Source organism: Ochotona curzoniae, unplaced genomic scaffold (genome assembly GCF_017591425.1).
Source record: "Ochotona curzoniae isolate NIBS_2020 unplaced genomic scaffold, NIBS_Ocur_1.0 scaffold_3208, whole genome shotgun sequence".
In the NCBI taxonomy this organism is placed as follows: Eukaryota; Metazoa; Chordata; class Mammalia; order Lagomorpha; family Ochotonidae; genus Ochotona; species Ochotona curzoniae.
The window spans coordinates 3,452,683-3,480,532 of NW_024467106.1; the positions used below are offsets into that span (position 1 = coordinate 3,452,683).

At 58.0% G+C, this 27,850-nt stretch overlaps 2 protein-coding genes across 2 annotated transcripts in view; both read right to left on the reverse strand.

Annotated features, from left to right (window-relative positions):
- Nucleotides 1-482: 482 nt before the first annotated feature.
- AIF1L (allograft inflammatory factor 1 like) lies at nt 483-15,850 on the reverse strand. The gene is made up of 6 exons (XM_040963844.1): nt 15,738-15,850; nt 15,515-15,576; nt 6,628-6,694; nt 5,265-5,306; nt 2,732-2,894; nt 483-762 (listed from the first exon to the last, which is right to left on the reverse strand). The coding sequence occupies exons 1-6, from the start codon at nt 15,766-15,768 to the stop codon at nt 675-677; spliced, it is 453 nt and encodes a 150-aa protein (XP_040819778.1). The 5' UTR covers nt 15,769-15,850; the 3' UTR covers nt 483-674.
- Nucleotides 15,851-18,999: 3,149 nt separating this feature from the next.
- LAMC3 (laminin subunit gamma 3) overlaps nt 19,000-27,850 on the reverse strand; it is a 38,502-nt gene continuing 29,651 nt past the window's right edge. Inside the window, exons 22-29 of the mRNA XM_040963841.1 lie at nt 27,106-27,240; nt 26,195-26,342; nt 25,311-25,460; nt 23,155-23,257; nt 20,569-20,768; nt 19,839-19,985; nt 19,660-19,759; nt 19,000-19,250 (exon numbers count right to left, since the gene is read on the reverse strand). Coding sequence (XP_040819775.1) covers nt 19,000-19,250; nt 19,660-19,759; nt 19,839-19,985; nt 20,569-20,768; nt 23,155-23,257; nt 25,311-25,460; nt 26,195-26,342; nt 27,106-27,240 — 1,234 coding nt within the window. The remainder of the gene's footprint in view (nt 19,251-19,659; nt 19,760-19,838; nt 19,986-20,568; nt 20,769-23,154; nt 23,258-25,310; nt 25,461-26,194; nt 26,343-27,105; nt 27,241-27,850) is intronic.

The window sequence follows — 27,850 nt, forward strand, 5'->3', positions numbered from 1 at the left end:
TCTCCCTACAAAGTGAAACTGCCTGGAGCTGATCTCTGCCTCAAGGACACTGGCCACACCTTGACCTGCAAAGCACTTTGCTGCCCCATGATGGACAGTGGGGCAGTATCCTCACTGGAGGCTACATGTAAAGGCGTGGCCAGGGAGCAAGGCCAGTGGGTGCCTTCTGGCCCCTGCTTTTCTTCAAAGCTACCACTGTCCCATTGCTGAGAACAAGAGGTGTGGACCAAGGGCCTGGTGGGAAGCGGGGGAAGTGTCATTTAAGGCAGTGAGGCTTGGAGCAGCAGTGTCGTGGAGGACCCAGGTGTGCTGGGGGCAGGGAGCCGCTCAAGGAAACTTGAGCAAAGCTCATGGTCTTGCTCTTACTTCCGGGGTCTTCGCAGAGAAAGCTGAGGTTCACTGCCAGACAGGACCAGAAAGCTGGGACTCAGGGCCCTTCTGGAAGAATGGGCTGCAAGGTGGGGAGTACAGGTGCCCAGCTTCCGTGTCCTGCCCTCAGGGTTTGGACTGCAGGGCAGCCCTTGTGCACAGGGAGTGGGGAAGGAGGGAGGAAGAACGGGAGGTTCCCAAACCCAGAACCCTCGGAAAGCAGAGAGATGGATGACAAACCCACAAGGACCCGACAAGCAAGACCAGGCAGGAGGAGCAGGGACAGAGGTGGGTCCAGGGGCTCTTCAGGGCAGGCTGGCAATGTCTCTCTCTGGGGGGGGCCCTGTTGGCCTGGGGCTGCTCTCGTTGGCTTTTCCTTCAAACAGCATGACTCTAGTTTGGAGGCGGAGAAAAGGGAAAAAAACAAACAACAAGAAACAACACAGGGTTAGAACTCCTTTCCTGATCTAGAGAAAGATCAGCCCATCCTTCACATCTGCAGTCCTTGACAGACGCCCTGGCAGCTGGCCTCCAGGGGTCCTCAAGGGCGCCCACGAGAGCAGTCATGTTATTAGTCCCATTTCACAGAAGGGAAAACCGAGACCCCAAGCAGCATTGTTGAAATCCTCTGAGCCGCACGGGACGTCCAAGGCAGAGGAGAGCCGGGGTTCCAGACCTCAGATTCCTACACTCTGGGCCTTTTTGCATCCACACCACCTAGAGTATGCCAAGGGGGGCTGGGCCTTCATCCCACTCTACACTCTTTCAGATCTTTCTAAAACCTCCAATCTGGGAGTTGAGGGGACAAGTCCCGTGCATCACTTTTGGAGGGAAATGGCCCAGATGCCAATGTCAGCCCCGCTGATTCCCAGCAGGGTGATGCAAGCCTGACCCACAAGCTCTCACCCTCAGCTTTCCACCTGTGAGGAGAGATGCTAAAAGCGCCCAAATGCACACAGGTCAGTTACTCAGCCTCCCTCGGCCACCCTCGGCCCTGGGGAACTCCTTTGTAAAATGAGTCAGGTGTCTGCTTGCACTAAAGGGAAAAAAAAAAGTGAGTGAGTGACATAAGCTGATGATCGTCTCCAGGGACTAGGCATTTGTCGTCAGCTGGGCTCAGGCTGGAGTCCAAGATAAAAACAAAACCTGGTCAATACTTCACAGGAGTGGATGAGGGACCTTCAAAAAGTTTGCAGAGGCAAGAAGCAGGTGTTTAGCCTAGCAGTTAGAACGCCTGGCGTTGAGTCCTGGCTCCAGTTTGCCCCAGCTTGCTGCAGTGTAGTCCTAGGAGGGAACAGCAGTGCTGCCAGTGACGGGGTCCCTGCCGCTCACATGGGGGACCTGCATTTACTTCCTGGCTCCTGCTTCTAACCCTGGCCACTGTGAGCACGTGGGAAGTAAACCACCTTTCTCTCTCTGTCTCCCTCAAATACATAAGAATTTATTTAAAGTTCATGAAAAATGGAATTGAAAGATGTTTATTTTGTCGCAAAAAAAAAAAAACCCTAAAGTCTGTGCATGCGTTTCAGCCTCAAAAATTAATGGAAACGTGCACTATGAGAAAATGGCATGGGTTTCAGAATTTTTGCACAAAAATTTGTATCTTTCAGCCCCATTTTCAGTAAATGTTTTGAAATGGCCCCTTATTATTATCACCTGTGCCCTGCACAGGCAGAAGCTCCTGACCTCAGGTAACTTGCCTAGGGTCATTTTGGTAGGAAGTAATAATATTCACACTTTCTCTTTAGAATTGTGTTTTTAAAAATTTATTTATTCAGAGGAAGACAGATAAGCAGAGCTTCCATCCATAGGTACCCTCGCCCAAATGCCCACAGTGGCCAGGGAAGGGTCAGGGCCAAGGTCAGAAGGTGAGAACTCCAGCCAGGTCTCCCATGTGGGTGGCAGGAAGCATCCACTTGAGCCATCACCACTGCCTACTATCTTCTACCCGAGTAGGAAGCTGGGATCCAGTGCCAGAGCCAGGAATGGAAGCCAGGCTCTCCAACATGGGGTGCAGGTGTCCTGACGGCTGAGCCCGATGCCCACCTCCCAGAGAGTGGACTTTAAGCTCGCCACAATCACACTTGGCTAGGAGAGTGGCTTTACCAGGAAAGAGACGAGCTCAGCAAGTTGCGATGACAGACTTGGTCCCCCTCACCTTGGCTCTCACAGCTGCCATTTGCTGAGCACAGACTCCGCCAGATGGACTTTAGCACAACCCGTTGACAGAGGAGGACAGAAGGACGAGAAAGAGCCAGCGCCTTGCCCAGCAGGTCCCACAGCCAGCGACCTCCCTGGGGAACGGCCTGCAACACAGTGACTTTGCTCTCAGAGGCCCCAGAAGAGGAGCAGGGGTACTCACAGCTTGAGGACAGCCGAGCGTTTCCCCAGCATCATGTTCACGAAGTCTCGGTAGGAGATGGTGTCGCTGACCCCGCCGGTCACCTCCGAGATCATCTTCTTCATCTCCAGGTGGGTCTTGGGGACCCCCAGCTTCTCCATCATCCTCTTCAAAGACATCAAATCTGCAGCAGGGAGGGAGACAGGGAGAAGCAGCTCTGAGCAGTGGGGGCAGGCTTCCAGGGCTAACAGGAAGCCAGGAGAACCCCATGCTACAGCCCTCACCCACGGCGGCAGCAGGAGATCAAGAGTGGCCCTCAATTCGGAGTTCCTCCCCCATCTTAAAAGATTGATTTATCTTTATTGTAAAGGCAAATCTATATAGAAAAGGAGAGACAAAAAAACACCAGTGGTTAGAGACCCAGGCTTCTAGTGTCAGACAGGCGTGGTTGGAAAGAAGCATTGCTGTGTATAGTTGTGGGGTCTGGACAGACTGCTTTACCTCCCTGCACCTACGCTCCCATCAATGGCGGGGCAGTTAAGGGGCTCACTCAGACGGAGGATGCAGGAAGCACCTGCCTAATGGAGACACCTGGAGCCCTGTTCTTCATAGGATCTGATCTCTGCGGCTCCCCGCCACCAGGGCGACCAGATGCCTTCTCCCCTGCCACCTGCGGATTACATGCCCAGTGAGGTGGGCTCAGGGAGTCGGCCTGACCCCAGCATTTGAAGCCCCTCTCCTGGGTGCTTTATGCGACTGAACACTCCCCACTGGTTCCCCGGGTTTCCGCCTCACCCCAGCTGGAGGGGAGAGGGAGCCAAAAATATCCCACAAAGCAGGAAAACTAACAGAGGAACAACATTCAAGACAAACAGGGAGGCAGCAAAAATCACTAGCGCCCAGGCTCTGCTGCTGGTGGCGTCAAGGCTGAGGCTCTGCGTGAGGCTCATTCCTTTGGATCGTTCCGCAGCCAACAATGGGTCAGCAAAAGATGGCAGGCGGCAGGGCAGGGCTGGGGGTTAATGTCAGGGCCGCAGGCAGTGATGGGGCCCGGCACTGAGTCAGGAGGCCGGATAGGCGGGGTGCGTGCCAGATTGTCCAGGGCCTTTTAGAAAGTGCTGGACAGCTTCTGCAGGAAAGGCAAAAGGGCCCGACACACACATCAACTGTTGGAATGTGGGCTGGGACACGCTTCCCAGAGGATGACGTGGCCATGCCCCAATGCGCCACCCCCGCCGAGGCTTCACTCTAACGAAACAGCCAGGGAGGGGGACCGAGGGTCACACACAAAGACCTCCGCTCAGGGTCATCAGCAGTAATGAAACTGGGAAGGCAAGAGTGCCTACAAGGCGTCGGCTGAATCATTGAGTCTGTTCCTAAAATGGAATATTATGCAGGCAGTAACCAGGTTTCAAAAGAAAAGTCCATCACAGGTCAAAATGCCAGACTTTGTTCTATGTTTTGAAAGGGGGTTCTCAAATTGTATAAAACAGCATTTGTGATTAGAATAAGGCAAACCCTCAATGAAACCGTGACGGCAGTTATTTCTAGGAGATGGGATGTGGGGGATGCATTTTTGTCACTGGGCTTTGCTCTGTTGCCTCAAGTTCATTATGATGGAAGTCTATTAATGTGATTCTTTTTTAAACTCCCAAGGGGGTGACTGGGGCGGGTGTTTGGTGCAGCAGTTAACATGCAGCTAGGGTGGCCCGCATCGCACACCAGTGAGCCGGGTTCAAGTTCGGCTCTCGCTCCTGAGCTCAGCTTCCTGCTCACGTACACCCTGCAGGGGCCGGCCAACCACCTGAGAAACCCAAGCTGGGTTCCCAGCTCCTAAGTTTTTGCCGGGTCCACAGCTGGCTGCCGTGGGCACTAGGGGCGTAAACCAGGGGCTGGGAGATCTCTTTGCCTCCATCTCTCAAATAAAACAGAAGCAAGGGAGGGAGGTAAGAATGAAAGATAGAATAAAAATCTGCAAAAGGTAAAAGAAAAGCACAAAGATCCAGGGGGAAAGGAGTCGAGACGCACTGGATGTATAATGACACAGAGGAAGGAGGACCCACTAGAAACCAGGGGCCCCAAGCAAGTCCTTGTGTCTTTCTGAGCCTTGGTTTTCTCCTCTGGAAAATGGGGTGAATTAAAGCTGCCTTAGCTAAGCCATTGTACTGCTGGGGGTCGTGAGTGCCTCAGGGCAGGGCCTAGCTCGCCCCCTCAAAGCCCACACTTCAAGTCTACAGAGCATCTGTCACCTCACAGCCACTGCACCGTGCAACAGGCTTGGGGCAAGGAGGAGTCCTGTTGTCTCCTGCCCTGGGCAGGACGTGGACCTTGGGCGGGAAGGTGAGGTGTGGGCAGGGAAACAAGGCTGGAGGGGGAGGTGCAGGGACAGCAGGAAAGGCTGCGGAAGTCGCAGGGTTGGCAAGAGGGGCCTGTGCTGGGGTGTGCTGCTCACTCTCAGGGGACCACAACCCCGCCCCTAGGCAGAGGAGTCAGCGGGGACACCCAGGACCCTCCAGCCCCTGCCCACCCATTACTTCCTCATCAGCTCACTCACCAATCTCGCCTTCATTGTTGAGGTCGAACTCCATGTACTTCTCTGGAAAATCACAGAGCAGAGTGCGGCATTAAGCTTAGCAGCTGTGATTCTTCAGGGCGCCCCACTGGCTCCCTCCCCTCACACCACTGCACCCCACGTCCTCATCATCGCGGCCTGTGCCACTGTCTCTGGGCACAAGGAGGGAGACACGCTGTTGGGAGCCACTCAGATCTTCAAGAGGGCGCAGGCACCTGGTCCTGAATTGACCGAGTCAGAGTAAGTACAACAGATTCCTGGCTCTGGGTTTGAGAATCGGGCGCGCTCAGGAAGGCTGGGGGGCAGCAAGTACCGCAGCCCACGTTTCAGGAGTCCCTGTGATTCTCAAAGAAGAGGAAGACCTGCGGTCCTACCCTGGCTCTCAAAGGCAAAGAAACTTCACCTACAGACTCCGAGTTCAAAATCCCCTACCAAGGAGGTCAGGAAGACGTCCCAGTTCCAGCGAATTCTGACTGGGCGCATGGCCTTGGGAAGGTCACCCTGGCTCAGGGAAGCAGGGTCTGTGTGACATGGCAGAGCAGCCAGCAGCAAAGGCCAAGGTGGACCAGGTGGCCCGCGAGCACCCTGCCTGCTTCCTTCACATCATACTGCTGGTCTTGGCAGTTCCTGCCCACCCATTCCCTGACCCAGATCACAGCCCCTCTACCTGCAGTGGTCTTCCCACATCTCCAGCCTGGGAGCAAGGAAGAACCCCCGCCCCCCGCCCCCCGCCAGCCCCTGGTCTTTGGCAAGCAAGCGCATCCGCCCAGCAGGAAAGGTGGGCCAGGCCCCAGCTCTTAACGTAGCCGGCTGCTCTCCTCTGGAGCAGCTGCTGGCTGGGACCCAAGCCCCAGGGCCCCAAACAGAGGAACCTTTATGTGCCCCTCTTCCCTACATGGGCGCCCAGGCCTCTTTTCTTTTCATCCCATGCTGCCAGGATCCAACAGTCAGAAACTCGGCACCCCCCTGCCTCCCCCTCGCCCCACGGTGGTTGTGACACAAACGTCCATTCTCCACAGGGGCTCCCCAGACACTGTGCCATGCGGAGGGGGAGGCAGGGGCAGCCCACAAAGGGCTGATTGTGCACTGAGGCCCGGGGAGCAAGCAGGACCAGGGGAGCAGTGGACAGGAACTGACCTGAGTCCCAGGGGGAGAAGAGGGCAGGGCCAGGTTGAGGCTGGTAGGCCAGGGACCCACGGTGGCAGATGGGAGAGGCTGCTCCCCTCACAAGTGACCACCGTCTGGAAGCCTTAAAGGTCTTGCGGATGGAGCAGGGCCACTGACCAGTCCTCTGGGCCCAAGCAGTCAGGTGGTGCCAGGGCCCAAGGGGCTGGCACCAACTCACCTTTGAAGGCCGCAAGCTTTTCTGGCAGATTCTCCTCATCGCTGAACTTCTGATCACAGAGGAACTCCTAGAGAGACGAGAGGCAGGCAGCAGCTAAGCAAGGGGTCAGGGCACACGTCAGCCTGGCAGAGCCCCATGGCCGGGTGCTGCCCGAACACGCACAGGCACCTTGGCTGCGGGCAGGGGGGAGGCTCCCACAGTAGCTTGGGGGTGGCACTAGGTGGGTAGGTGAGCCACAGGTCCTGATCACACATAGCGTTAACTGCTCTGCTTGGCCACCAAGCGGAAGTCACTGTCACAGCTCCTTGCTGAATCTACACGCCTGAGCCTGAGCACACAGCTCTCCCTTCAGCAGTCCCAGCTCGTGGCTTGGCAGGTCACTTGCTGTCTCACCTGCTCTCCCGTGGGTACAACCAGGGTTTTTAATCCCTGGCCAGCCTTCCCTGGAGAGACTCAAGTGGGAGTCAGAAGCAAAGGGGTGGGGCTGGGATGGGAGGAGCAGTCAGTGTCTCACCCGTCTTACAGATGCAGAAACTGATGCCCACATGGCCAGGACTTCAACTCAGCACCGTCTCATTTACAGCCTGCATTTTTCTTTTCACCTGCATGCTTAAAGCTAAGCAGATCACAGACGGCCAGCTGGCCAAATCTCCGGCCTTAAAACTAAAAGCTAGCACAGAGTGAGCTGGTGTCGGGCTGTGCACATTGCCAGGCCCTTCCACAGTCACCTCCCAGCAGCTGTCACACATGCACCCAGAACTGGGGAACAGAGGGCGTGTCCCTGTCTGACCGGCCAGACCCTGCAAGTCTCCTGTCTCCTGCACCTTGTGGTCCTCTTCACCACCAGGACTGCTTCTCCATCCATTCATTCCCAGCCTGTCTTTTGAGGGACCCCATTCTACGCTATGGCAGGGGAGACCAGGTTGCATCTTACAGTCTGTGTTTAAATGGATGGCCAGTGTTATCCACATCAGGCCCTCCGGCCAGCCTGAAATCCCTGCTGTCATTTCCCATCCAGGGATGCCTCTTCCATGTCAGAGAGCTCGCCGCTTTTCCAGGCTGTCGTTTAGAGGGGCTTCAGATGGGTGAGGGCATGACGAGAATCTGACATGACTATGAGGTGATCTTCAGGGGCTGACATGTGGCACAGCAAGCTAAGCTGCTACCTAAGCTGCTACCCAGGACACTGCCATCCCCACTGGGGTGCCGGTTCAAGTCTCAGATGCTCCACTTCCAATCCAGCTCCTTGCTAATGCACCTGGGAAAGGCAGCAGAAGTTGGCCCAAGTGCCTGGGCCTTGGCTACCCACATGGGAGACCCGGAAGGGTAGCCAGGTCCCTTGCTTTGGCATGGTTTATCCATAGATATCTCTCTCTCTGTGCCTTTAAATAAATACATATATATTTTTTCAGCAGTCCTTGTTTGAAACTCAAGTCTCTCCTCTCTAGCTGTAAAGTGGGCACAACTACACCACCTTGGCGTGCAGCTGCCTCAGACGGCGACAACCCCGGGGACACTGACTCAGGATGGACAGGATCGTGAGCATGTGGCCCGCCAGGACCATCCTAGGGCTCATCCGCACTGACCCGGCACCCTTGGACGGCAGGAAAACTCCGCCTGGTGCATGGCTGCCCTCCCTGGGTTGTGGGGTGGGGCAGGGGATCTTGTTGCCCCCTGGCTGTCGGTGAAGCGAGGACTGTGGCAGGCCCAGGAAGCCCTTCCAGCCAGGGCATCTGACTGAGCGGTTAGGCCTGTAGGCAGGGTGCCAGCGGCCTCTTAGTTCTTCTCCCCAGTTCCAACTGCAGCTGTTCATCAAGCACACCCCAGCAGGCTTTAGTAGCTGGATCCCCACCGCCCCCACAGAAGAGCTACCTGGGGTTCCTGGCTGCCGTGGGCCGCAGGATGGCAGCGCTGTGTCTGCCACTCAGATACATTTGCAACAAATCCCTTTCGCCACTTACAATCCCTACGTTACAAGTGAGAGCTTGGGGACCAGAGAGGTTCAAGCTTGGAGGTGGCATCTGGGCGTGCCATAGCCCGTTCCTCCTGCAGCTGGGCAGGGGCTGCTTGGGCCCCATCTCGCTGAGGCTTCAGGACCGAGCACCTTGAAGCTGCAGCTTCAGCCTCATTCCACGGCCTGGGCAGGTGTTCTTCCTGCAGTCAGCGACTTCCTTCCCCTCCGGCTCCCTCTCCAGCTCCTCTCCCCTACCCCCTACCGCATTCTTGAACCAAAAGCAGGACAACAGACTTTTGTCTGTGTCCCTCTCTCCCAGCCAAGAGACCCAGACCCGCCCTGTCTGTCCCACAGAGGGACACATTTATGTCCCAGACTTCAGTGAACTGCAGGGAAGAAACATGAAAAGGAGAAGGGTCCTGGGCTACGGCTGCCAGCTTTATTGTGCCAAGCAAAGGCTTTTTAAACAATTCCCATTGAGTGCTGCCACCAGTTCAGAAAAGGACATCTCAAAGGTAGGAAGTGCGTCACCTCCTGAATTTCCAAACAGAATCCCGTAAGCTTAGGTCCCACGCAGCGCATTGCCCCTCGTCCATCGCAAGCTAGAAAGCCTTCAGGGCGAGGCCCACCCCCAGGAAGAGACCTGGAAAGCCCCACCCAGCGCCCAGGAGCCCAGCCTGCAGCCCAATGCAGGCACCTATCACGCCTACGGAAGCCCCCCTTCTTGGGTCCCTGCAGGCTGATGGGGTGTAACAGACCAGGAGTGTGGGAGGGAGGGGAAGGGACTGGTCCCTGCTCTGAGACAGACGGGCACAGAGACCCACAAGGAACTGGGTGAAGGGCACAGCACAACTAACTGCCCATGTGGTAAACAACTCCATCTCGCTGGTCCGCGACTTGGGCCGGGCTTCTGGTAGCAGGCACAGCGGCCCAGGGCCCGGGTCGGGGAGGCAGCACGACGGCCTTTTCACCACCAATGCCAGTTCTTGGTCAACACTGACTGCCCCCCCCCGATCCTCCTTTCCTTTGGGTCCCCCTTCCTGCCCCTGCACCTGGCCTGGTTACCCTGCCCCCACCCTTGCCCCCACACATTTGAAGCTCACTCCGGCCTCCAGATGCACACTCCAGCTTCCTGCCGCATCCGTGGAACTCTTCGCCTTCCTTCTCCTCCTCCCACTTTCATTCAGTGTCACCTGGGCCTCAAAGCCAAACCCGCCCACCTGCTTCAGGCTGCAGCCTGCGTGGCCACAGCCTGTCCCATATGCAAACACGGAAATCACACCCTGACAACTGTTTGTCCCGTGCCTGCTCCCTGCCCCAACTGCTGCAATGTATCTTCCACAGAGCAGGTGCTCACTTCACAGGCACAGGGCTGAGAGACAGAGAGGACCAAGAACTCGCCCCACGCCGCACAGCCAGCAAGCAGCCAAGCTAGCCTTGAGATCCAGGAGGACCTCCACTGGAGAGCTAACAAGTGAGGCAAGTGGGCCCCGCACAGCAGCCTAGTGGTTAAATCCTTGCCTTACATTCTGCCAGTATACCACACAACACCAGTTCGTATCCCAGCGGCTCCACTTCCCATCCAGCTCCCTGCTTGTGGCCTGGAAAAGCAGTAGAGAATGGCCCAAAGCACCCGCATGGGAGACCCAGAAGTCCTGACTCCTGGCTTCAGATTGGCTAAGCTCCAGTTACTGCGGCCACTTGGGGAGTGAATAAGTAGATGGAATATCTGTCTCTCTTTACCGTAAAAATCGGACTTTGCAATTAAAAAAATAAATCTTTAAAAAAAAAAGAGGAGGAGGAGGCTGAGAGATTATTTCTCTGCGCTGGGTTGTAAGGGGACGTGTTGACCAGTGGCCTGACCTTCTACAAACACCTGCTGGATGACTGCAGAAGGTGCCCAGCTCTGCCCAGAAGCTACTCTCTCAGCTCTCACCCTAAACGGCCAGGCAACTTTGCCAAAGTCTGTGCTGTGGGTGACAGGAGGTTCACTTGGAGACTGGACTCACATTTTTCCTGAGAGCCAAAAACGACAAATGCTTGAGCCGCACAGCGACAGGGGTGGGCGAAGCAGCTGAGTCACCCATGCATGGGTAGGCAGCCCTCCCGGCCTGGGGTGGCTGTACTGACCATGCCCTTGGCAGAGGCAGGGGACACTGTGGCATTGGATTCCTGTGTCCTGCTGCGGCACAGCCCGAAGCCTCTCCCTCTAGGCACCGAGCCCTCCCCACCTCTGCCCAATCTGCCCAGCGTCCAGGGTCAGTCATGCGCAGTGGGCAGCTGCTCCATCTGTTCAGACTCCAGGACTCCTGCTGCCCTGACCGTGGGTCGGCAGGTGGAAGAGACAGAGAGAAAGGCTGCCCAGCCCTAACAAAGAACAAAACCAACAGAAAGAGGGCACACTGAAGCCAGGAAGCCCAGGTTGGACTCCACTCTGCGGCTCTGAGAAAATGACTTTGTCTAGGGGTCAGCATGTTGGCTTACTTAGCTAATCTTCCCCTTACAAGCACCAAGACTATCACATAACGGCACCAGCTGCTCCACTTCCCATCCAGCTCCCTGCTTGTGGCCTGGGAAAGCAGTTAACAACTGCCCAAAACCTTGGGACCCTGCACCTCTGTAGGAGACCCAGAAGAAGCTCCTGGCTCCTGGCTCCAGGCTTCAGCTCAGGTCCAGCCACTGCAGCCGTTTGTGGAGTGAACCAGTGGATGGAAGATCTTTCCGTCTCTCCTCTCTGTAAACCTGCCTTTCCAATGTGACTGCTTGCCTGAGTCTCAGTTTTCTCATGTGTGGGAAGAACAAGGTTGTATCCATCTTCTGTGCTTGTCCATCTACGCTATGCGAGAAAACACGGGTAACCCAGACCCTGGTGCCGAGTCAGCACAATCAGCCTCAGGTGTTTGTATTTCCTGGCAAGTCGTCACTTCCCCGCACAGGCCACTGTCAACCACCAAACAGCTGGGCAGGAGGACTCCCGCACTCTGACTCGGGCCACTTGCTATTTCCCTCCCCGTCTGAGCACGTCCATCTGACAGATGGGACAGCTGAGACTCAGCGAGCTTGCTTGGTGCCACAGCTGGGGTCAGGAGGGCAGCCGAGGGCACGGTTTGGCCCGATGTCACCATGGGAGCGAGGATGTGGGGGACACAGGTGGGGGCTGCAATCAGACCACCCAGCCCCAGCAGGTACTCGCTCTGTGCCCCTCGATTTTTTCAGTCTGTAAAATGGAACCCTAACGTTTGACCCTCCTCGCTAAGCTCCTGCCAGCCAGGCTCCAGGCACACTCTCCAAACGAAAGCGGTTACAGCCATGTGGAGGGCCCCCACTCCTGCTGACAATGTCCAGGCGTGGCCAGCTGCTCCCTGCTGCCTCCCTTGGTCATCAGCACACAGAGGGAGTCCAGTTCAAATCCTCCTCGTGCCCAGCAAAAGTAGTTGCAAAGCCAGGAGACTCTTACAGCCCCTGCTGGGTCCTGGCCTCTGGGTCACAGCCCCTGGTGACAGCTCCCTGTCTGGACTCCCTCCCGGGCTGGGACCGCCACCTCCTGCCGAGGCTCCTGCTCTGGGCGTGCTCCTTGTGTACAGGCTGCAGCAGAGTTTTGAGGTGGGTGGACATGACCGTGTTGGAGGTCATCCAAGGAGCTGCTGGCTGCAGCCCTGAGTAGGCAGGGGCCCGAAGGACAGGCAGCCCCATGCCAGGTTCTGAGGCAGCCCACAGCTCTTAAAGGGCCAGGGCCAAGCCGCCGATGCCCTGCCTGGTGCCTGGCAGGTGGGCAGGAGCTTGTCAAACACAGACTCACATTCCCACCCAGTGGCCCCAGGGCCTCGTCCGGACACCGTGTCCTCGTCAACACAGAAGTAACTAAAGAAAAACACCCCTCCAGCCAGCTCCGTCAGGGGAGTGGATCCTGAAGAAATTCCATCTCCAGCTGCCTGGGACATGGTCACGGCGAGGTCACCACCGGCCAGCCCTGTGGGGGACACAGAATCCTCGGAGGCTCACGTGGCTCCTTATCGCCATCTCCTTTATAATATATTAAAGAACAGCAAGAGAGAAGGGTGCCCGCAATGCCAACTGGGCACACTGACCTGGGCAGAGTCGGAACACGAGTTCCAATGACACAGCAGAAGAGACACACTGTGTAGTCACTGGGCCAGGTCTCAGAGGTCACCACAGCTGGGGAGAGGGTAGGGGATACAAGCGCCCCAGGGCAGCGACACTGACACTCAGCCTGCCCTCCCAGGACAGGTGGCCCACAAGAGGCTAAAATGATCCCAAGGCCCTTAAACGCTAGAGGGAGTGCCGAGTGCCCTTCATTCGACCCAGGAGGCCTGGGACTTGGGGACAACAGCCAGCGATCCTTATCTACACAGCAAGAGGAGGCCTGTGGCACGGCTGGGCAGTGGCCATCTTGTGGACATTGGCCACAAAGGGCCACGGGGCGGGGACAGCGTCTGGGGGCGGACAGAGCTGGTTTGAAGCCTGTCTGGATGACTTAGGACACCTCTTTGAGATGTCCTCCATCAGCCCCTGCACATCTGTCTGCTGGGATGTGGCAGAGATGAGTCCCTGCCCTGACGGCACCAAAGGGGGCCCCACCAGGCGGCCCCTGCTCGGCCCCAGGGCCTGCTACTCAGCCCTGGCGTGGCCCTTAGGCCCTGTGGGGAGTTGAAGGAGACTTCTTCTGCTGCCATATAAGGCAGGCCTGGCTGGCCCCAGGGTCACTCACCCTGGGAATGCCAGCTATGTGGGGGGAGCAGTATGTACTCATGGCCATGGTCCCGCCTGCCCACCCTGCCCGGAAGTGCTCATATGCACACTCACAACAGAGGTCCCAGAGGTGGGGGAGGGTGGGCTCCACAGAAGCTTCCAGAAAAAGGTCACCGCAGGACCTGTCACGAGGTTAGAATGAACATTTAACCAGCTACTGTCCACAGCAGGCCCTGGCCTGGAGCTGACACATTCTAGGTGCTTGAAACATGGGAGCAAAAAGCCCAAATGAAGCCAAAACCCATGCATTTGCAGAGACCAGCCACCGGCCCTACTTCCATCACAGCACCTCCCAGCCCACCGCCACCATCTCTGTTTTGGTTCTTGAATTCGTTGGAGCAACATTGGGAGGCCTGGGCACCCCGATGCCCTCTGGCCTGCACAGGGAACTGAGATGTCGGCCCCTCGGGGTCCCCAGATCTACCAGCCCAGCTGGGCTCAGACCCAGGCAACAGCCACGGAAATGCCCACACACTGCCAGGTGCAGCAGCCAGTAATGTGATGTGACCTTCCGTGCCATTGTGTCATTATATGCCCATCTTGCAGTTCTCTCTACGTGGCCACCAGCGAGGCCATGCAGCCCAGGGACCCCCACCAAAACACTTCAAGAAGGCAATGAAGCTGCACCTCAAAGTGGGCAGAATGGCTACTGCCATGGTTCTCTCTCTCTTGATCCCACCTACCCGGGGACCCTCTGTTGCAGCCGTCCCCCTCAATGCTGCGGTGATCTTACTGTGACCACGTCCCAGGCAACTGGAGATGGAATTTCTGCAGGGTCCACTCCCCTGACAGGGGTGGGCCCTGTCCTACTGCTGTCCAATCGATCTCGTGATGGCTATGACACCCCACCTTTCTGAGCCAAGCCATCCGCTTCCCCAAACAACTCCGCCCTGCCCTACACCTCACCTGCATTCCTAGGGGGCACATGCTCTGAGCACTCCTGGCCAGGCCTGTCACCTCACCCTCCCTCTCCAGCCATCTCTGACACCATGTCCTGCTGGTCGTGGGTGGATCCAGCCAGCTCCCACCCGCCCCACTCAACAGCCTGAGTTCAGGGTCCCAGGCTCCTGTCCAGAGGATGGGAGCAGCCAAGACCAAGGCCAGCCTAGAGCGGAAGGAACTGGCAGGGGGCACTGCTGGGATAAGCAGAGAACCAGTCAGCTGCGATAAAGACGAGATGCCACTCAGGCCCATGAGGGCAATGGTGAGAGGGCCTCGGTTTCCTTGGAGCGACTTGGAGGTCCCCAGAGCTCTTTGGGGACCCCCTGTAGTCGGCAGAAGGAAAACAGAGGGGTTCCCTGGTGTAGGAAGTCCACAGAAGGGATCAAGACCAGAGCTACACCTGGAAGAAGCGTCACCTGGCACCCTTGCCTCTCCTGGGGCTCTGCCCAGCAGCTCCTACACACGGGCGGAGGCCCAGCCTCACTCACAGGGACACACCTCTGCCACCAGGTGGAAGGGGCCTGGGAAAACTATGTGCCCTTGGGTGCTAACCCTTGTAACCCTACATAACGCCAGGTGCTGTGCCAAGGAGATTCCCTGGGCACTCCCGGCCACCCTGCTGACCCCACGAGGCTGGCACACACCAAAGATACCAGCTCCCAGCTCTGGCCTTGGGAGCCCCAACGCCACTCTGGCTGTGGTCCCTTTGGGTTCTTGCCAATCCACACGGGGCCTGATCCCCCCTTTTTTATCTTCTAGAATCTACAAACGGTGCTCAGGCAAACTTTGAGCTGCCTTCGCGAATCCGGCTACAGGATTTGTTAAGAAAAATGCCATAGGCACTGGCTAGGATGACAGTGCTTCTTTGAAAGTTGGGGTGAAGGAGCTGGGAGAGGGGCAGGCAGGAGACCAGAGGGAAGTACCAGCGTTTGATCTATGGGGGAGACAACACGGGCCTGGGGGTCCCTCTTTCTATCAGACCTCCCCCAGTCTGGGCAAGTGCGGAACTCTGAAGCTGCCCCACCTCCCTTGCCGGAGAGTAACAACTTGCAACTTGAGCCTACCGAGAGCTCTACTTGGAAGACGGAGGCTAGAGGGCTAGGGGCCCAGGGAGGGACCCGGGGAGGCGAGGGTTGGGGGGTGGGTAGGGGAGAAGGGAAGGGGTTCGCCCCGCGGCAGGGCAGATCCGGGCGTACCCGCGGGACGCCAGGCGCCGCTTACCCGGTTAATCTCAGCCAGTCTCCTCTCCTGCCGGGCTTTGAGCAAACCAAACGCCTTCCCTCCTGCAGGAGACAAAGAGAAGGGCCGGGAAGCGCGGGGCCCTCACCCGCTCCCGCCGCGTCCTCTTCCCGCGCGCCGCGAGCCCGCCGAGCGCCCGGCGCGCACAGGTGGCGGCTGTCGGGACGCCGGGCAACGGGGCCGCTGTGGGGCCGCCGGCGCCTACCTTGAAACCTGTTGCTGAGCGCGACCGACATGGTGAGCCCCGGGCTCCCGCCGGCTGGGGCTGCGCGACGGCGGCGAGCGGCGACGCGGAGGAGCGGGCGCCTGGCCGGAGCTCCGACTGCCTGTGAGGCAGCCCCAGGGCGGCCCGACACACCCCTCGCTCCCGGCCCGCCTCCCCCTGCACTCCCCGCCCTCCCCTCTGCCGCCGCCCTCGTCAAAGCGGCTATTATGCCGGACGCCCGAGCCCGGGGCGGCCACCCCTCTGCCTCGGAAGGCGGAGAATGCACCGCGCCAAAGTCTCTTTGCAGGGCCCAGCCCAGAGCGCGCTTCCAGGGCGGAGTGTGAGGAGCTGACGGAGTCCGGGGAACTCGGCCCATCACTGCAGGGAGTGCCGGGGGCTCACGGCGCAAGAATGGGGAACTAAGCTAAGGGGAGGCGCGAAGCGTTGTCTGAAATGAGAAGGAACTGTCCTGGGTCAGCAGGTGCCAGGTACCCAGTCATGGCCTCACAGGATGTGTCGGGAGGATGGGGGGGTGACATCTGGAAGCCCTGTTTCTCCCCCGCCCCTTCCATCCTGACTCCTAGGATTGAGACCCAGGACCATCCACTGACTGGTCTTTTTTCTAAGGTTGCTTTGGGGAAAGAAGCAGTTGACTATCCCCAGGGAGGGGCTGGGAGGAATGGGTTAGGGCAGTTCTGGGGTCAATGCCTGTGGCACGCAGTTTCCTGGCCCCTAGGCGTTCCCACCTGGGCTTTAGATCCAGCAGCCTGCCCCGTCTTGGCAAGATCCACACTGCCGTCCCCTCATCTCACCAAGCAGGTGCTGTTCTAACTTTGATTACATTTCAGGATGGCTTACAGCGAGGGGCCATAGAGCTTGGGGGTTCTGAGCCTTGGCTGATGGGCTACCGTGTTCCACGTGGAGGGCAGAGAAGCAGCTGCTGCAGAACAGGGGCCCCACACCGTGGCTTCCTGGTCTAGGCCAGGGTCCTCTTGCCCTGGGCCAGTTGGGTCACCCCACATTCCATGGCTAAGCTGGTGAGCCACATTGCAAGCCGGATGTCCCCGCTGTTACCATGTCAGCCCCACCTTCATGAGCAGCAGAAAGCCACATGAGCAACCGTGTCAGGTATGTCACTGGAATGTAGAGGAAACCTGTACTCCAGGCAGCTGGGGATGTGAACCCCGAATGCAGGCATCCAAACGGCTGGGTGCAGACAGCCTGCGTGGAGGCAGGCGTCCAGCCCCATCCTATAGCCCAAAGACCCCTCCCCTTCTCCACTGCATCCCACCCTGACCCCACTCCAATCTCCAGACCAGCCAGAGAGCTGCAGCTCCCAGCCTCTGCACCTCCCCTCGTGGCCATCCCCCAGATCACTCCCTAGCCAGAGCTGAGGGGTCTCCATGGAGAGAGGCACCCCCCTTCCTGTCCCCTCAATCTGGGGTCTTGGATCCAGTCTCCTTAGCAGGTGTTGGGGGAACCTGACCCCAGCTTGGCGGATCTTTCCAGCAACACAGGAAGCAGGAGGCAAACTCCACTTCATCTGCTGCAGGCCCAGGTACATTCAGGGAACAGGGAGTCTCCCCTCCCACCCAGCGCAAGCAACAGCAAGCCAAGCCACTGAGCAAACACACGGACACAGCCCAGCCGAGGCCCAGGGGAGACAGGGAGGGAGAGCGGAGCCGCCCAATTCTGGCAGTCTCGGGCTTCCCAGCTGCTGGCCAGGTCTGTGGCCTGGCAGCCTTTCCCAGCCCAGGGTTCCAGGAGACCCTCCCAGCCGGCTCCATGGGGCTCAGGCCGTTCTGGCCGAGAGCCCTGACCTTGCACTCCAGAATCCCACCCACGAGCCATACTGGCCAGACCCCAGACTGCTCCCACCCGCCTCTCAGGAGGCCTCTTCTCCCTTGCTGTGCCGCTGGACGCTTTGGAGTTCATGGGCCCCAGCCTGAACCAGAGGTCAGCTAAGAGCCTCTCTGCTCTCCAGCACTGCAATTCTCCCAGCCTGTCCGGAGCCTGATCAGTCCTTTGAAGCAAGGAGCGAAACTGGCTAGGGGGTGACTGTGGCCACAGGACCCCAACAAGCTCCTTGAAATGGCAAAGTTGTGGGCTTTGCTTTTGCCACTTGCCTCCCACTGCGTGAGAGGGGGACCTCCAAACACCTCCCTGACCCATTCACAGGTCCTAATCCAACTGGCCGCCCACCCATAAGCCACGAGCGAACACACACCACCCAGCTCAGAGAAGGGGCCTTTATTTCCACATTAAACAGAAGGGGCCCACGCTGCCACCTGTCCCCATGACAGAGGCAAAGGGAGATGTGGGAAGGGGTTGGGTCCACAGTGCCAAGGCCCTGTGGTCTGCAGGAAAGGGAGGAGCTGTGCCAGGAGGAAATGCCAGGGACTCCTGGGCAGAGGGCTGGGCCTAGGCCTGGCCACAGGGGGATTCCTGGGACAGGACAGACTGGAATGTCAGCCACGCGTCCACACCCTGGGGCCTCCCCCGTGACAGGTGGGGCTATGGGTCTGGTGCAGCACGTGTCCATCAGAGGTCGACTGGGTCCGCAGGGCACCAAATGGTGTTCCTGGAGGCCTGGCCAAGCCCCTGAGCCCAGACCCCTGCAGGTCTTGTTTTTTTGGGTGGGTCACAGATAGAAACAGGGACAGGGCCCAGGATAGATGCTTCCTCCGGTGGCTCACTGGTGCCTCCAGCATCCTGATCCCAAGGGCCCAGAGCCCAAGGCCAGCACACTCCCCCTTACACACATGCCAAGCCGCCGTGCTAGTCTTGCAGGTGTGCATGGCTGCTGCTGCGGGAGCGGCCTGCCATGGGCCTGGGGGTCCCACGAGGCTGTCGGCCTCTGCTTCCCTGCTGGCAGCCCTGCTCAGGGGACCTGTTCTCTGGTTGTGCACTGTGAGGATGTCACCCTAGAACTCTCTCAGGCATCCACGGGGCCTTGCCCATGGCTGGCTCTATCCCAGGCATGCATGCAGGGCATGTAGGAATGAACTGGAACGTATGTGGCTGTCATACATGCAAGTGTACACCCTTGCATCTGCATGCGTGCCCCGGAGCTTATGTTAAGTGTGTGCTATGGTCCTGGGGCACGGGTGTTGACACACATTTGGGGGTGTGAGTGTATGGAGAACTGTGTGTGCACTCATTCCTGCTGACCGTGTGGGAGGGAGGCTCCAGTACGTTGTGAAAGGAGTGCTCTCAGTGGACTCCAGGTGTGGGCTCTCCTGCACCTACTGGGGCCAGCATCTCACTGGCGGCTGGCACAGCTCTCAGGCAAGCTGAGCAGAATGGCCTCCAGGTTCTGCTTGTCGGCGCGGACCTCGGCCAGCTCCCTCTCGAAGCCCTGGATCTCCAGCTCCTGCTGCTCCGCCTGCTCTTCCAGCAGCCTCAGTTTCTTCTGCAGGGCCCCCGGCGCATCCAGCTGCAGCCTCAGGCGTTCCAGTGCCCACTGGGTCTCATTCAGGGCCTGGGCTGGCGTGCGGTGGGTGTCCAACGAGCCTGCAAGGGGGTGGGGTGGGACGTGGAGAGGCTCAGACTCCCCCCAGCTCAAATCTCCAGAATTGCAACTGTCCTCCTCCTGGTGGAGAAAGAGGGGAGCTGGGGAACTGTGTGGCGAGGTGGGTGAAGGCACCCCTGGGCGCACCAGGGCTTATCTAAAGGGGATCTACTGGGATGAGCATATGGGAACAGCAGTTAAGCTGCCACCTGGATATATATAAAGACAAAAAAATAAAACAAAATATATTTTTTTTAAAAAGTGAAAAAAAACACTTGTCCCTGGCCCGAGACAGGGCAGGAGATGGGAAGCCATGGAGGAGGGGTTAACAGGAACCCTAGGATCGGACCTCACAGGGAGACCCCTGAGGTGACTCCCGACAATCAGGGCACAGCCCTGGGCTCCCCTTACCCAGGCTGGCAAGGAGCTCTGCCAAGGCTCTGATGTCCTCCTCCAGGGAGACGCGGGATTCCCGAATGTGCTGCTCCATTTCATTCAGCCTGGCCCCCACCTGCAGCACAGACAGCGGTGGCCTGAGCAGCCCCCTGCAGGCTCCCCGGGGCCCAAGGGTGGGGGAGGGCTCCCCTCACTTGCTCAACTTCCCGCAGCTCTCGGGTGTGTGCTGTTGAGCTCAGCATCTGGTGGGAGGCTTGTCGGAGCGTGGCCTGTGTCTGGCTGGCGAGCCGGCTGGCGTGGCACTGGCGCTGTTTCCCTTCCCGCAGCAAAGCCTTGGCGAGCTATGGGCAGGGGTAGATTGGGGAGAGGATGGGGCAGCAGCCAGGAGGGGAGCGGGCGTGAGCAAGTCTTTTGTGGCAAGAAGACTGTCAATGAATCATTTGCTCACTCTGCAATTGTGCCTGGAACATGGACAAGGTGCTAAGTGCAGTGGAAAAATGCCAACTGCTTTACAGGTGGACAAACAGGTGCAAGGCGGGAGGAGGGAGCAACTGGCTCGAGTCCAAGAGGCAATCCAGCCCAGGGCTCCAGGTTCAAATCCATGGCCTTCTCTAGGCAGCCGTGAGGACAGCCCATGGAGTGTGACATTGGCCATCACAGAGCGGGGAGCAAGGAGGAGCATGGCTGGTTAACATTTGGCCCTGGTAAAAGGTTAGGTGGCAGGGCCAAGCAGGCCTAGATGCAAGACTTGTATCCCAACTCCTGGCTGGGTCTCACCGCACTCACCATGAGGAGCTCAACAACACGGGGACCAATCACCAAAGTAAAGCTCCTGGTGAGAGCCGGGGATCCGGCAAGCGACTGGGAAACGCAGTCAGGGGCACGGGGCAGGGACACGCCTGCTCTCACAGCCACGGCTCTGACCTTGCTGTTCTCTCTGGCCAACAGCTCTGCCTCTCTGCCTTTCTTCTTGGAAGCAGAAGAGAGAGACACCGCATGTCCCAGCATCCGTTCCACTTGCTTGGTCTTCCTTTTTGTGTCGGCGAGCAGCCTGTCCTTTACCACGCCTGCCTTCCTCTGCAGCACCGTTTGGTCCTTGGGCCGGGGAAACCGAAGCTTTATTCCTGCCAACCCAGCCAGGGGCTATGTCAGTAGGCTGCGGCCAGGCCCCGAGTCCCCTGGGCAGCCCCAGACACCCCGACGTCGGAAGTGCAGATGGGCAGCGGCTGAGCGCTGTATCATGGCTTAAGGGGGAGGATCAGAAGTGTCCGAGACACACAGCTTGGGCTGAACTTCAGGCTGTGCTGGCTACCAAGGGCCCAGAGTTACGCAGCACCCCAGGCCAGGATCAGTGCTAGGCCTGGGCAGCCACACACCCAGCACCCAACTCTCAGCTCAGCCCCGCACTTGTACAAGCTCTGGGGCCACGCATGGTGACAGACAGGGCCACAGTGGAACACGAGTGGGTGAGGAAGGAGACCAGCGTGAGACACTCCAGCTGTCGGGACCATAGGCTGCAGGGACTGAATGTTCTATGGATCTCTGAGCTCCCAAGTGGCCAAGACAAAAGGGGAAACGGTTACCACTCTTGTACCAGCAGACGACTCACTGTGTAAAGGAAGAGACCCCTTTTGTCCCCTTTTCTCCTCTCCCTTGCCCTCTCAGACAAAGTTGTAAAAAAACTGTACCCTAAAAGTTGAAAAGGCAGGTTGTAAATAGAAAGCAGCGTTCACCTCCTTAGGGGTGTTAACAGTACAGAACTGTTCCATCGGGGAACTCGGGAATTTGGCAGTTTGCTCCTTGTAAACCTGACTGATGGTTCTTAGGGCACATCCCCCAGAGGCCTAACTACAGGAGAGCACTCATACACGCCCTGAAAGCAGTCGATGCAATTCCAATGAAGGACACCAGGAGGCGTCTTCACCGCCAGCCAGCTCAGGCTTGTGACATTCTGACGTTTGCTCCCTAGGGCCTCAGGAAGACCTTGCCACAGTGCTAGCCGCTAATCAAACCTGGGCTGAGCCAGAGTGCGGCACAGGGGTTAAGCATCCCACGAGAGTGCTAACCCGCTGTTCTACTTCCGATTCAGCTTCCTGCTAATGCGCCTGGTAGTACAGCAGAAGCTGGCCCAAGTGCTTGGGCTCCTGTCAGCCTTGTGGGAGACAGAGCCTGGCTCTGGCCTGGCCAGCTTTGGCCATTGTGGCCATTTGGGGAGTGGACTTGGAAACAGATCTCAATCTCTCTTTCCTCTCTCTCTGGTTCACTCCCCAAGTGCCCTAACAGCCAGGACTTGCCCAAGCCACGGCCAGGAGCCAGGACCTCTATCATGGTCTCTTACAGGGGTGGCGGGGCCCCAAGGATTTGGCCATGATGTGCTGTTTTCAAAGTTGTGTATCGGAGCTGGCATTGTTTCACGGAGAATAAAGCTGCCATCTGCACTGCCAGCATCGCTTGTGGGCACCGGTTCAACTCCCAGCTGCTTCACTTCCCGTCCAGCTTCCTGCTAATGTGCCTGGGACAACAGTAGATGGCTCCTGCACCCACACGGTAGACTTGGGAAGAGGTTCTTGGCTTCAGTTTAGCTCAGCCCTGGCCATTAGCGGCCATTCGGGGACTAAAGCAATGTCTAGAAAACTTATCTTTCTATATATAATTCTGCCTTAAAAAAAAAAAACTACCCGAAACAAAACAAAAAACTAACATTGAAAAAGAGGGGTATGCAGTCCTAGGAAGCTGGACCAGATGTGGAGAAACCAGGGCATGAACTCTCATACGGGACATGGGAGTGCCAAGGCACGGCTTAACCACAGCTCCCAATGCCTGCATGCCCCATGCACATCCCTTCTTAAAACTGAACTCCAGGGCCTGGCACTATGGCTCAGTGGCTAAACCCTTGCCTACTGGGATCTCTATAGGTGCTGCTTCATGTTCCAGGTGCTCCACTTCCAAATCCCTGCCTGTGGTCTGGGAAAGCAGTCGAGGACGGCCCAAAGCCTTGGGACCCTGCACCTGTGGGGAGACCCAGAAGAAGCTCCTGGCTCCTGGTTTCGGATCAGCTCAGCTCTGGCCATTGTGGCCACTTGACGTGTAAACCAGCAGACAGAGGATTTTTCTCTTTGTCTCTTCTTCTCTCAATAAATCTGCCTTTCCAATAAAATAAATCTTTAAATAAATAAACTCCACAGCCAAATTCAACACCAGCCCAGGCCAGTCAAGCTTGTCCCAGGTAATGGGATCCCAGCCAGAGTGGACCTGACCAGCTTATTATCTCATCTTGCCCTGAGGGCCTCTGCCAAGGGGTCCAAAGGGAGGGCCAGATGCAAGTGCATGAGTCGGGCAGAGATGAGTAGCCAGGGGAGTCTGGGAGGCAGGGGAGAGGCCACCGTGACTGAAGCCCACGGGATCGCACTTCAGTCCAGCCAGGCTGGCCAGGCTGAGGCACAAGTCCAGCTGCCACCCTGAGCACCTGTGCATCCCAGGGCCCAGAGTTCAGCACGATGATATACGTACCGTCCAGGTTGGCCAGCAGGGTCCTGGCTCCCATGACCGTCACCGTGGCGGCCTGGATGGACGAGGAGGCCCGGGTCAGGGCAGCTGTGGCCTCCTGGCGCAGCTGGAGAGGAAAGAAGACAGACTGGGTCGCTGGCCTACCAGGAGCACCGTCTGGAGGTGAGTGGGGTGGGTCCCACGTGGACCTCACTGGGACTCTGCCAATGGATGACCCTACTCAGCAGGAACACGTGACCTGCTTTATCCCGCCACGCTAAGCTTGGTGACTTCAGACGCTAAAGGCAAGATGGACGCGGGGACACTCGCGGTCAGTACACTGCTGTGCCTGAGCCCGTGCATGAGTGACGCTGTGTGGCACAGAACCCTCACTCATTGCACGTTGTCGCAGCCTCCCACTTCTGCCACAAAACGGGGCACCTCCATAAAGCATGAACATGGCTCTTCCCACAGCAGGATGCCACTCAACCACATGGCAGTGCAGGTGACTGAGGCTCGGAAACACATGCCAAGGGGAGGCAGCTGTACTTGTTATCATGTGAGTTCACTTTGGCAAAACTTCCAGAAGGGACAAACCAAGGGACAGGCTCCTGCTTGGGGCTGGAGCAGGGCACAGGGAGTGACAGGGTCATGGAATGGCAGCCACCACGGTGAAGGCAGGTACTGAGTGCACCCCTGGGACTGCCCAGGCTATGCCACAAAAAGGGCTGAGCGCTACCATGAAATACATCTTGATCTTGTGCTGAGCCTCAGCGGTGGTGGGAGGAAGGAGGAAGAGGAAAGTGGGAGAAGCATTGGGGGGCAGCCCCACTCCGGGTCTGGTCCCGACTCTGCAGTAACTTGCAGAGGTCACTTCCCTTCCTGGCTCCCACAACCGGGATGAGGGGACCAGACCAGGACCAGGTCAGCAATCACAGCAAGGCTCCAAGATGTGTGCCAGGCAGTGGGCCCAACCCTTCTGGTAGCTTCCCAGCCAACCTGCTTCCTGTCCCAAGAGGGAGGCTAACGGTGCGCCTCCTGGAGAAGCCAGCCCTGCAGCAAGGTGGGACCTGGATAATGCCTGCCAGCTGCATTGGTGAGCCAGATGCATCGGGTTTGTTCCCTGAGGCTGGGCTGGTAGAATGGTGAGCTGAAAGGAACCTGTGGGATGGGTTCCATCACACTGGTCCACTTCCCAGATGGCCACAACAGCCAGTGCTGGGCCAGGTTGAAGCCATGAGTCTGTAGCTTCTTCGGGGTCTCCCACATGGGTGCAGGGGCCATCCTCCACTGCTTTCCTAGGCACATTAGCAGGGAGCTGGATTAGAAGTGGAGTAGCTGGGACTCAAACCCACATGGGATGCTTGGAAGCCCGTATGGGATGCTGCTGGATTATGGAAATTGGCTCAACTGGCTGCAGCATGGTGCCAGCCCTAAGAAGTTCTACATGGCTTTTTCATACTCTAATAGGTTGGGAAGTGCTGGAGTAAGCTAAACTCACGCTGTAATTCCTGGTCTTTTAAAGCTATCTCCCCTTAAATGCCAAACTCCAGTTAGGCAGCCGAGTTCCCGCCACTGCTCACCTGGGTGCCCACTGATACCTGGCGAAGCGCCCGATGGAGGAGCAGCACAGTGGTAAGTGGTCCTGAGGAAGGTGGCGGGGCTGCTATCTGCCCACCTGTGCCCCGGCCCTATCCGTTCCCTCTTCCTGGGAAGTCAGGGTCCCTAACCTTGGCTCGTGTGGTTTCAGAGTCTGTGGAGACTTTGGGGGAGGGTGGGCATGAAAGGGCTGAAAAGAACTATTTCCTGGGTCTGTTGTTGTAACACAGCATCCCACATGAGCGCCAGCTCGGGTCTTGGCTGTTCCATTTCTCATTCAGCTCCCTGCTAATGTGCCTGGGAAAGCAGTGGGGATGGCCCAGTATTTGGGCTCCTGTATCCAACCAGCCTTTGCAGCTGAAGTGAACCAGCAAATGGAACACCTGCCTCTCTGTGTCCCTCTCTGCAACAGTGCCATATCAAATAAGTAAAATAAAAAATTGGGGAAATAACAAATCAAATGAAAATGTGAGAACTGTTGCTTCCTGCCACTCTCCCACTCCAGCCACCCCTGACCCCAGATCACCCGGGGGGCAGCCCTGACCCCTGCATGGGCCCTGCTCCGAAATCCGAGAACTGACCTGCACGAGGGGCTCCATCTTCTGCAGCGCTGCCTGTGCAGTGGCCTGGAGGGCTCGGGTGGCCTTGGCGGCCACACGCTCTCTCAACATAACCATCTTCTCCAGGGACCCTGCTTTCCTGCTCACGTCCCTGGCCTTGGATTTCGGAAGCTGCAGGGAGATGAGGGAGGGGTGGGGCAGATCCACTACACAGGGAGAAGTTTTGGGCTGGGTTGAGCAGAGGGCCAGCTCCTGGATACAGAGTCTTGTATCTGCAACCCTGAAACCCTTTAACCGCTCTGCTGTCCCAGGACTGTGCGAAGCCCAGGGACGGGGACAATGGGGCTGGGACCCTGGGCGCAGGACAGGACAAGAACAGTCAGGCAGGGTCACCCGTCCCTGTTGCAGCCTCATCACCAATCTCCCACTGCTTGGCCTAGGCAAGCGGGCTGACCCTCTGAGTGGCATGTCCGTACTGCTAAGTGAGCCTCTCTCCCCAGAACCTGCAGCTGAAACCCTGGGGCTGGGTGGGCCTCTGAAGGCAGAGCCTTCCAGAATGAGACAGAACCGGGCAGGTGCAGCCCTGGCTGACCTGAGCAGGCTTCCAAAACCTCAGGGCAATCACACGTTTGTGACATCAAAAGTAGTTTGCCCCTAAACAAACTTATCTTTCCACCTGATTGCCTGAGAGCCTTTTTGAAGTCTGTCTCCCCGTTCCCCAGGATGGCCACTGGGTCACCCACGTACAAGGATCACTACCAACAAAAACTGGCTGGGCCCAGACACTGCCAGGTCTGCCTGGGATTATCGCAGTTTCAGCAATTGCCATACTGTCATAAAGAAGACAGGTCTCCTATGTGGGGGGCCCCACTCGTCTCCCCACCCCCGAGGACAGCCCAGCTGACCTGTGATCCTGGAGCTGCCAGCCAGGCCAGGCGCGGGGCTGCATCTGTGTCAAGTTGCTGCACGGTGGCCAGCACTCTCCTGGCTTCGGCCAGTGCCTCTGCCACAGCTGTGCCCAGTGCTTTCTGGGCCTCCTGGGCTTCCTGGTACCTGCAAGGAGACAAAGTACCTCTTGGAGGAGGATGCCCCGCGGCCACGCAGAGCCCTCCCAGCTACCCAGGTGGCAATGTGCCTGGAGAGGTGGGTCCACAGCAGCCGTGCCAAAGGCACTGAGGGGACCATGGTTTTCTGTTGCCTGCATCTGCCCCTGCTCGGCTGTCGCCTACAGAGCCACAGGTTTTGCAAACTTCATAGAAGCAAAGAAAATGCTCAGAGTTGTGGAACACGCAGGGTCTCCAGCTCTGCTCTTGGCTTGGCCACACATTTGCTGGAGAGCTTGAACCTGTGGTTCTCGCTTGGGGCACAGAGAACCTTCCCCCGAACCCCTCCAGAGCTGCATGACAGCCATGGGGCCTTGACTTCACACGGCCCACAGTTTGGTCACCAACCAACTAGCACAATTTCCTGAGCTGGCCAGTTGCCCAGTCCCTGCTGTACCAACCTTCATCACCATGGGCACTGCTGGGGTGGAGACCCCAGCTTCCTTCCTGCCCCTCCCCCTTCTCAGCCAGTGTGACCTTGCCCTGCAGGAGTGGTCACGTGGCCCCACGCCTGCCATGCAGACTGGCTCAGAATTGGGCACCTGATCCAAACTGAGCCAACTGGATTCTCTCATGTGAGAAGGTTAACATGGGGGACTCAGCAAGGTGCGGAGAGGCCCTGCACTGACCCTGGAACCAGCGGTGCCCAGCCCCACGGGCCCCAGAGCTCGGCCAAGCCAACCCCACTCCCATGGGCACATGCGAGGTCTCACCTGTCCTCCAGCTGCCGCTGGGTCTCCAGGGCCAAGCTCCCCTCACCTAGCCTCCGGAGAAGCGTGGAGCTGGCATTGGAAGCCACGAGGGCTCTCTGGGCAGTGGCTCCAATCCTGGCAGCGCTGGCTCTGTGGCTGTGTGGAGAACACACGGACGGGGCAGGAGTAGGGAGCCGGACCCCGAGCCTCTCATCCTTCCTGGGGTCCAGCCATGAGGTCAGGGACTCCTTTTCTTTTTTAAAAAGGATGTATTTATTTTTATTGGAAAATCAAATCAGATTTATGGAGAGAAGGGGACACAGAAGAAGAGCTTCCTTCTGCTGGTTCACTCTCCAAGTGGCCACAACAGCCAGAACTGAACTGATCAAAAGCCAAGAGCCAGGCGGGTGCAGGGTCCCAAGGCTGTCCTGGACTGCTTTCCCAGGCACCAAGCAGGGAGCTGGATGGGAAGTGGAGCAAGCAGGCACCCATGAGGGGTGTCGGCGTGACAGAAAAGAGCAGCCTAGCCTGTTACACCACCAGGCCAGCCCGTTTTCAAGATGTTAAGTTGCAGAAGACCGGGTGGGTGTTGCAGCAGCGCTGCCGCTTGGGAAGCCTGCAACGGGATCACAGCGCCGGCTCAAGCCCCTGCTGTCTCGCTTCTGATCCAGCTTCCTGCTAATGCATCCTGGGAGGCAGAAAATGACAGCCCGATGCCTGGGCCCCTGCCCCCCACATGGGAGACCAGGATGGAACTCCATTCCCC